At 32.6% G+C, this 10734-nt stretch overlaps 1 protein-coding gene across 1 annotated transcript; it reads left to right on the top strand.

The window, feature by feature from the left end:
* Nucleotides 1–3826: 3826 nt before the first annotated feature.
* On the top strand, nt 3827–10449 carry LOC127132568 (probable sugar phosphate/phosphate translocator At3g17430). Its single transcript, XM_051061522.1, has 10 exons — nt 3827–3995; nt 5093–5201; nt 5315–5422; nt 5550–5581; nt 5658–5708; nt 6575–6636; nt 6741–7002; nt 7548–7813; nt 7905–7993; nt 9965–10449. Exons 2-10 carry the CDS (start codon nt 5100–5102, stop codon nt 10121–10123), a joined length of 1131 nt encoding a protein of 376 aa, XP_050917479.1. The 5' UTR covers nt 3827–3995; nt 5093–5099; the 3' UTR covers nt 10124–10449.
* Nucleotides 10450–10734: the final 285 nt, after the last annotated feature.

Below are 10734 nucleotides of genomic sequence, written 5' to 3'. Positions count from 1 at the left end.
CAGCATCCAGTTTGACATTCAATAAAACCTGTGTTAGCTAGTCCTGCAGTAACTACAATGTAGTCACATCTACATGTCATGACATCAGTCAAGACATTAGTAACCATCTAGTGTTTTACCATATAATGCAGCCAATTAAACACCTACAGGGGGGATTAATGAAATTAATAACGAATTCAAGTTAAGGAAAGATAAATAATGGGGGTTGGTGTTTGAATTGAAGTGATTTGGTGAAGTTTTATGGAATTCTGGAAAAGGAGATGAAGAACATTCATCGTGTTCTTCATTTTCGCCCATCCCACAATAATGATTGATCTTTTCCCGATGAATTGTTCTTAGTTTTTTGTGTTAGCTGACGGAGTGTGTAGAGAGAAGGCTGAGAGGATGAAAAAAAGGGGAGATAAAGACTTGTTCCAAATAACTCTCTCTCACGTGTTAGCACATTTTATAATTTTCTTCTGATCCTTTGGATAAGCCCTACATGACGCTCTCCATACCATGGATAAGGGTTTACCAAAGTCAATCTAGGGGTCCTGTACAGGGCGCCCTAGCATGTGCCTTAATATTTGGTGTGTTGGATAAATCCAAGGGTTTTGATGTGTTTACACCAGGATCAATCCATCACAGTTTGATTTAGATCACGTGGCTAGGACGGGTTCTCCTTTTGCTGGCTTTTTTGGGTTGTATTTGTGCCCTGCCTTATTTTGCCTGTTGATGCACCCTTATATGGGTTGCACCCCCTTGCAGGTGCATTTAAATAGGCTATTGGCTGATTCATTCATTTGATTTCTTTTATTTATGGGTTAAATATGTATGTGGTTCTTTCAAATTTTGTTTTTAGTCCCTCAAAATATTTCCTTCAAAGAATGGTCCTACCAAAATTTTCCATCCACACTTTTGGTCCTTAATACTAAAAATCTTGATAATTGAGTTGCTAAGTAATAAACTGTTGCTAATTCAGTCGCTAAGCTGTAAAAATCATCGCTAAGTTGTAGGAGAGTCCAAAAGTGTGGATGAAATTTTTTAGGAGGACCATTATTTGAAGACAATATTTTGAGGGACTAAAACTAAAATAGGATCACAAACATATTTAACCATTTATTTATTTATTTATATTTTCCTTTATTATTACATTTTTTTTGTTTTTTTATAAAATAGTATTATATTAAATTATTTTTAACAAATTAAAAACCCATATTTTCAATAAATCAACAAGACTTTTCATAAATATTTAAAATTAATATTTTTTCAAAGATAAAATCAAATGCTTGATCAACATCAAAATTTTTTTAAAGACATTTCATCAATTATTCCCCAATTTCAAAACCATATTAAAACCAAAATCAAATCATTTCATAATTTATTTTGCAACATGAATCAAAACGCTTGATCAATATCAAGTGTTTTTATTTAAATAAAACAAAAGTCACTTAACTTAATTACTTTAAATAGTTTTATAAGAATAGATGAAAAAGGACTACTTTGGCGTATGCTTCTCTTTCCCCCGAGTAGTTGGGCGTCTACTGTATAACTTGTCTTTCAAGTACTTGTCATCTTTGAAAGATTCTAATTCGTTTTGCGTCAAAATATTTTCGTAATAAAAGTGAATGAAAAAAAGACTATTTGACATATGTTTCTCTTTTTCCCGAGTACTTGAGCATCTGCTGTATAACTTTCCTTCTAAGTACTTATCATATTTCAAAGATTCTAATCCATTTCGTGTCAAACTCTTTTTGCAATAAAAATGGATGAAAAATGACTACTTTGTCGTATGCTTCTCTTTTCCCCGAGTACTTGGGCGCCTACTGTATAACTTGCCTCCCAAGTACTTGTCATTTTTAAAATATTCTAATTCGTTTCGCGTCAAAATCTTTTTGCAATAAAAATGGATGAAAAAGGACTAGTTTGGCGTATGCTTCTCTTTTCCCCGAGTACTTGGGTGTCTTCTATATAACTTGCCTTTCAAGTACTTGTCGTCTTTAAAGGACTCTAGTTCATAATTAAATATTTTTCGCAAATAATTTGGATTAAAAAGGACTAGTTAGGCGTATGCCACTTTTTTTCTCCGAGTATTTGGATACCTGATGTATAGTTTGACTATCCGAATAATCGTTTCCAACCCAAAAATAATCTCAACCAATCAAACTCATTTTCCGCCTTAGCGCGATGTCAAAACCTTTTCATAAACGAAAGATGCGCCGTCCATTATGAGATTATGCAAACAAAGCTTCGTTCCTATCATGCACAAGAAGTAAGAACGCTTTCTGCTCAAATGCGATGAGAACATAACTCTTTGAGATTACAAATTATGTTGTCCATTCTGACGCGATGCCAATCTTTATTTCTCCATGTTTTGCGTAGCAAGCAATGTCTTCCGCTCGAATGCGACCAAATACCTTTTGCTAAGATCGATTAACCAACAAACATTTGCTACCCAGAACTACATAGCCTTGAGTTTCCTATCGCACTTGGGGATACGTAAGAGCGAGATTCAAAGTCTCGTCAGACACCCTAATAAAAAAATTATTTTTAGTCATTTTCTTTTCCTTTCAAACTTTTAATAGCTAGAAGAAAGCAGATAACGAAAGCTAACATTCATAATCGCAAAACTAACTAAATGGTTCTTGTTGAGTACAACGAATGTGATGGGTGCTAATACCTTCCTCTCACATAACTGACTCCCGAATCCGAATTTTGTTGCAACGATCATTTTCTTTTTCTTTTATGGTATTATCGATATTTTTCATTTCCATTTGGAAAAATAAACTTCGGTGGCGATTCTGTTACTATCTCGAGCGTGCGAGCGCTCGTGGTATTTTTTGCGCCGCGACAATCTCCTTTATCATCTAAGAAAGAAATACAGTCTTTTACCCCTTTGATTTTGCCTTTAAAATTCTGAGTATGATTTTGATTCCATAATTTTAAACTGCCTTTGATCAGCTTAAGTTTTTCTTTAAGCATAAAACCTCCACAACCAACCACCTGAAAAGATAGTTATTGTTCCTTCACAAACTCCTAATAGCCTGATAAATTTGTCCAATATTTTAACATTCTCGTTGGTCTAAGACCCCAATTCTCTTCGTCAATAGTCATCAGAATCAGACAATTATCATAAATAGTGCGAGAAAGAGGCACTTGAACGCAATTCAACCAAAAGAAACTCAAGCATCCGATAATAAAGAATGATTTAGACAACTCATAGAAAGACCATCCCCAATACCACGTGAATCTAGTCTCACACAACAGTAAATCAACCAAAAAAGTGTCTTTAATGAACTGATTAAAATGAGAATAATCCTCTACACGACAACATGTATAATCCTCTACACGGGCAACATGTACCCTACTTCTTCTTTTCTCAATCAATCGAATAACATTAAAATCGCTATTTAGAACTCTAATAAAATAAATATTTTATATTAATTTAAAAAGTTAGTTAAATATTAATTTCAAATTATTTTTATATACAACAAAAATTAAATTCACTAAAATATTTTCCCAATATTTAATGGTTGATTTATCATCATTAAATGTTTTTGAATTTAACATTTTAAAATTATTAAATTTTATTTATAACAGAAAATAACTTTACTTAAAATAGTGAACAACATTTACTTTTTGTTTTGTTTTGTTTTGTTTAAAAAAGTGATGTGAGAGATTACATAACATATATGCTTGTTGAGAGCTATTTATTTTAAACTTTTTTGACAGAATAATAAATTTTTATTATTGATATATAAAATGTAACTCCTTAAAATAAAAAACTCATGAAAAAAAATGGAGTCGTATCGGTTAAGTATCTGTGAATAAATAAATAAATTGTAAAATAATTTATAAAATTTGGATCAAAATCTTTCTTTTTCTTTCCCTTTAAAGTGAAAGACAAAATCTCGAAACTCTCGTTTTCACACAGCGTTCTTCCAAATTCGTTACTCTCATTCTCAAATCTCTGCATTTTCACCTTTCCATTTTTCAGATCACTGTACCATTACACGGTAATTTCATCTCTTTCTCTTTTCGTCTTCGTTATTCATCTTTCGCTGTTTATGATTTATGATGATTTTTCATTCGATTTTTTCACGGTAGTTATGTTTAGTTGTGATTTTGTTTTGTGTTATTTGAATTCAGCATTGTATGTTCCGTTAATTCGAAACTGCGTTTGAAGATTCTTAACTTTCCGCATACATTACGAATCATAGAGTGTCCTCGTTTTAGTTCTAAGGTGTATTAGGTCGGATGAATGTGTTAAGACGGATGAATATTAGCTGTAGGTGCAAATTTGTTGATGTATGAATCAATTTGGAGTATTTTTTTCCTAATTTGAGTTAAGCACTTTAGTTCATGCTTTACATTGAGGTGTGTTTGATTATGTGGTGAAAAAATTGATTATGAGTTAATTGATTATGTAAAATTGATTCCGGCTAAAAGTGAGTTGAAGATAAAGTGATTTATTTTTGGATAAATAGTAAATTTCAGTTTAAAAATCATGTTTAGACTTAAAATCTATAAATCTTAGCTTCAAGGAGAATGATTTTGGAAAGCAGAATTAATTCTACTCGAGAGCAACTAAATATGTCAAAATCAATTCTACACGTTCAGAATCAATTCTAAGTGCTCCAACCGTGAAACAAACATAAACAGTGTGTATCAATGGCTTTCTAGCTAAGTAATATTGCTTGTTATTGGTAATGAGCTTCCTATGGGTGATTCTTGTTTTTTCTATTTCATATTGAATCTTTGGTTGAAGTGAGTTTGAATATGTACTTTGATTATTGATTCAAGGATACTTGATAGTTAAAGAAAAAGTTATACATATACTGTTTTATATGTTTTTATCTCCTGAATAGAACATTATGGCGGGAGTTGATCCATGTAGCCAACCTCACTTTGTGGGATAATGCTTGATTTTTGTTGTTGTTATATGTTTTTATCGTGATGTTTACCTGATTCTCATTTAGACTAACATGGATCTTTGAACTTTGAAGAATAATTACTGTTTAAATGTTGGTTGTACTACAATGATAATAAATAGTGATCGCTGGTGTTTTTATGTTGAGATCTTTCACATACTAGACTGCATTATGCTTTGCAGGATCGGTATGGCAGTCATGGCGACAATAATGAATAGGCAGCATTTGCTGACCTACATCTACCTTCTGGTTTACATTTCACTTTCCTCGGGTGTTATTTTGTACAACAAAGTAAGGGGTCACATATGTCCCAACAGTTTCTTTCGATTATGTTTTTTGATTTATCTTATATTGTAATGTGTTTTACTCAACCTGTTTCCTTTTTGGGCATTGGTTTATTGCAGTGGGTCCTCTCCACACTGTATTTTAATTTTCCATTTCCAATAACACTCACTATGATCCATATGGCTTTTTCTGGCGGAGTTGCATTTTTCCTTATCCGTGTTCTAAAGGTACGCGTCTGTTTGAGTTTGTCACATCACTAGTTTTAGCTTTCTCTGAATATACATTGGCTTTTCTTTGAAATATAATCGGATTAACTGGATGATATTTCTTTTTTCATCTTTTGAATTTATGCAGGTTGTAGCGCCTATTAAAATGACATTTCATATGTAAGAATTCTACATAGACACCCTGGTTCACATTTCATGTAATATTTCTGGCTTCACATTAATGTTTGATTTGCAGATATGCAACTTGTGTGGTCCCCATAAGCGCCTTCTTTGCAGCAAGTTTGTGGTAAGCAGTTGATGATATTGATCAAAAGTTGTAATTCAAGCAAAACTATTTGAGAAGTGTATCCATGTATTCAATTCTATGATGGTAAATGTTAAAGTTCACTGGCATTTTAGCAAAGTAGATGCTCTAGTGTTTTTGTCTCCTTTTTTAATATAAAAGTCTGACCAGGGTTATCAAGATTTGTGCTTCCAGCTTGCAATCTTTATTTTCGCGAACTCATTGGGATCATGAAAATCTTTTTGTACGCATGCGGGTTCATGTTTGTGGAGCCATACAATAAAATGTAGCACAAAAAGGATCATTGCAAATTTTTATTTGTAGATATGCTGAGATTTAACTAACATTTGATTAGAATCTTATATGTTATTGATTATGTTGATCACCTTCTGCATTCCCTTGGATTTGTTTTTTGGATAAAATAAAACAGAAGGTTTCATTACAAAGTTGGATGAAACAAATATGATTCCGCATATATATAAATATAATCACCAATTTCTGCTTGCAGATGTATAAATTAAGATGTAGCTAACAACTCATTTATAATCTTATATAATATATTTGTCATTCATCCCGTTGACTACGATATGCATTTAGATGTAATTTAGCGATTTCATGACAGTTTTCCCGAACTTAACAAATAACTTTAAAAGGTCCAATTTTATATCTTTTATATTTTAATGAACTGAATCTTTTTTATGGCACCATAGGTTACTTATCTAAAATAATTTATTAAGCTGTTTTAGTAGTGATTGCTGTAATACAGACCCTTTGAAGTTCTTTTAAAATGCTCTGAAAAGTATCTTCCCGATGCATGGCTGTATATTTTACTGGTACATATTAGTTTAATTGATTTTTTCTCTATTTAGGTTTGGGAACACTGCTTATTTGTACATTTCCGTGGCTTTCATCCAGATGCTTAAAGCCCTAAGTGAGTCATTTTTTTTATCGTATTTCCATCTATAATTCTTCATAGAATTCCTTAATGTAAGATCACTCCTTTCTTTTTTTATTTATTTGTTTTTTCATTTACAGTGCCAGTGGCAACATTTCTCGTGGCTGTTACTCTCGGAACTGAGAAATTAAGGTGTGACGTGTTCTGGAACATGATATTGGTCAGTGTGGGAGTTGTTATTTCCTCCTATGGGGAGATTCATTTTAATGTGCTCGGTACAGTTTATCAAGTCTCAGGAATAGCTGCTGAAGCATTGAGGCTGGTCTTAACTCAAGTTCTTCTTCAAAATAAAGGCTTGACACTAAATCCTATTACCAGCTTGTATTACATAGCACCCTGCAGGTAGTTCTGTTCTTATGTATTTGAAAACTTGTATGCAGTTCTGTTTATGTTGGTGGGAGGGAAAAAAAGCTCATGAAAATTGAACCTTCTATATTAATTCTAGTTAGTTTCAATTTTGACCCGTGTTTTTATACTGCCACTGAAAATGGCGTGGTTAGTTTCTGTCACTAGATGCACCTGACTGTGTTTATATATGTTTCAACTTTGAATTACATTTTTGTGCCCAGACAAGCTTACAGTCAAAATGCTGCAGGATATGATGTTGATCTAATCTGATGATAATAGAATTTTTGCCCTTCTAAATAAATATTGTGCGCCATTTTGTGTGTCCTTTGCATGTAAATGATTACTCTGTTGCTTCCTGCTTGGGGTACTTTATCATGCTAGTTTATACTGCACTCACTTTGACACAAAAGGGGAGTAGGGGCTGAGGAACCTATTTGGGATACCTATGTATTGAAAATGTCAGCGGGTACATTAAATTTCAAACTTAAACTTTTATTTTTTATGCTGAATAGTGACGATTTACTTATTATTGTATACAGCTTTGTATTCCTTTTTATTCCATGGTATATCCTTGAGAAGCCTGAGATGGAAGCTCCACATATGCAGTTCAACTTCTGGATATTTTTTTCAAATGCTCTCTGTGCTTTGGCATTGAACTTCTCAACTTTCTTAGTGATTGGTAGAACTGGGGCAGTAACTATTCGAGTGGCTGGAGTCTTGAAAGACTGGCTACTTATCTCTCTTTCAACTGTCTTATTTCCCGAATCAAAAATTACAGGACTGAATGTTATTGGCTATGCTATTGGTATTTGCTTCTTTGTTGAAAAGACATTTTGGATTTTTTCAATTGATTTCTTTCAACCAATTTCTTATATGAATTATTTTTGAATGGGCAGCTTTAAGCGGGGTTGTTTGTTACAACTACCTGAAGATCAGGGATGTGCGGACATCTCTACTTCAAATTATCCCTGATGAATCAGCAAAGGTCAGCCTTCTCAATAAACTATGTTTGTTTAGTAGTTTGATCAGTATTCGTGCACTATTATAATCTATAATGTCTTTGAATTTGTTATCTTATGTTGTATTTTATATTGGAGTGGTGATTCCATCTTATGCTCTATTTATTCCATTCACATTCCCATCTACGTTAGTAGAAAGATTCATGGAAAGGTGATTCCTTTCAACAACTGTTCCTTTCTGGAGAGGAGGGATTAGTGATTTCATTCTCTCTAGAAATGAGATTATTTGTTTTTCCTTAACACATTTTCATTTATTTTTTCATTTTACTAATTTATCATTTCTAAATTTCAATTTTATTTTGAACCTACTCTTTATAGTATTTAATTTTAAATACCTGTTAGATTTTATAGAATAATATATAAATATGTAAAAGAATTATTTAATATTTAAAATATTGTGAAACACAATCACTATTCTATGTATCATAAAGAAAAGATCATAAAGTTCAAGTACTCAAAACATGGAAAACTATCTGTGTTCGACCCTTATTCGATACCTATGTGTTTGGTATATCCTAATACGTTCCTAGGAAGTATCCAATTATTCTTTTTATTTTTGTTTTTTTCTATTCCAACATGACGGAACTCTCAAATCCATAGTAAGAAATTAAGTAAAGAAAGTATATCAACAATGAAAACATAATGTATTTAATAGATGAAGAAAGAGAACAATGTAGAAAGGAATGAACCCCAATCTACCCCAGAGCTCCTCAGAGGAGAAATTCTCACTACCCGAGGAAATTTGTTCATTCAATATTCTAACATAATAGATACAATTCACTAAAAATTCCTATTTATACTACTAAGGCATAATCAACCCGGCAACTAGGCATCATATCACACTCTTTATTTACCATATACCCTTACCACATTCATTATTACATAATACCTCCCTTTTCCTTATGACTCCTACTTGGTGTCTTTCACAATATTTCTCGGATACAGTTATGAGAACTAATGCCTTAAACACGTGGAAGAAAACATATTCAGACCCAATTCTAATTTTTCTCAAAGAGGTTGAAAGGTACACCTATTCTCTTGATTGAAGCAAGCTTCACCCGAACTATTTACGGAAAGACATTTAGGAGGAAAATAAGTAGTAACCGGATTAACTAGCGTGTTATTTTGGACCTGGAGGAATAGTTGGGTCATTGTACAGTCACCTCTGTCCCTTTTTTGGTCTGTAATTTGAGTTGTGGTTATCCGATTGAGGTGATTTTGGTGGCATTGAATAACTACAACGAAGATCTACAAGTAGTTTTGTAACCTCAATACCTTTATCATGATACAATTAAGCTTGATGTTCAGGAACAAGTTCTGTTAATGCAGTTTCGCAGACAATGATTTTTCTCCCTTAGACTGTTTCTTGAACCGTGGTGATTCATTTTGTATGTTCTTGGTGGATTTGAAAAGATAACTTCTTAAATTATACCAAAGTTGAATTCAAACATTATACAAGATAAACATTAAACTTCTTTCTTTTTGTTGTGAGGGGATTCGTATCAAGTTTGATTTTGCTACTGTTGGAAAGTATTGATGAGATGAATTTGTATTGTGATAATCAAGGTGTTTTCACATTACATCAAGCTCAGTCTGATATGAAAGAACCAAGCATTTGTCAGTTCATTATCACTTTATCTGCCAAAAAGTTTTCTAACAAAATTGCTATTGAGTTTGTCATATCTACTGACCATCTTTAAGAGATTCTCAAAATTGTTTTTTTAGTTCATATTCAGTTCACTTTTAACAAGTTCGGTCAGAATGATAATCTTTAAGAGATTCTCAATTTTTTTGAGTTCATATTCAGTTAACTTTTAACAAGTTTGGTCCGTATGATCATCTTTAAGAGATTCTCAATTTTTTATTCAAGTATGCTTGCAATTTGTATGTGTATGATCGTTTTTTGATTCAAGTATGCTTGCAATTTATACGTGTAGGAGCTGCATATGGAGAAAAAGGCAGATGATGATGGGAAGACCAATGAAGATAGTCAATGGGATGATACAGTTTTGGATTCTCCTAATTCTCATTTCGACGAAGAAGCGCCTTTAATGTATTCGTCACGGATATCTCATCTAGGAAGAAAACCAGCTTAGAGGCAAAAAAGACATTCATCTTGGAAGAAACCTAGCTTATCAACAATCGGAGTTTTAAAAGTCAAAAGGTCTTAAAGGAACCAAAACAAGTATATGTCTTAACCTTTCTTCCCAAGAGAAGTACAGAGATATATCCTTTAGAAGAGGGAGGAAAAGATGAAAGAAAACAGAGCAGAGGAAACATACATATTCTTTCAGCATAGTTGATTTCTTTAATGAATGTTAAAAGTATTAATTAGTAAATTGATTCATTTTTGTATAGGCTTTTCGGCTGGATCATGCAATGAAGATTCTATTAATTTCACATGGATTATTAATTTCTCTGACGACGAAACTCGAGTTGCTAGTGTACTCATAGTTATTCTTAGCTATTTTTGCGCTCTGTTAATTTAAAATTGAAACGTTTGACAATGTTGTTTCTTTTTGAAATGTAAATGGTTACTCTTAAAAATTCAATTCACATTTCACCTATATTTTGTTCCACCATTTAAACCAAATACTCTTCCAAGATCAATAATCCGTCTACGAAATAGAAGGACCAAGATGCATGAAAGCACTATCAAGGCCATCCTAATTAATCCTGCCATACTAGTACTTGAATATGTATGGGA

This window comes from Lathyrus oleraceus, chromosome 3, assembly GCF_024323335.1.
Source record: "Lathyrus oleraceus cultivar Zhongwan6 chromosome 3, CAAS_Psat_ZW6_1.0, whole genome shotgun sequence".
NCBI lineage: Eukaryota > Viridiplantae > Streptophyta > Magnoliopsida > Fabales > Fabaceae > Lathyrus > Lathyrus oleraceus.
Note: the sequence above shows the minus strand (reverse complement) of the source record. Positions and strands in the feature narration are given on the sequence as shown.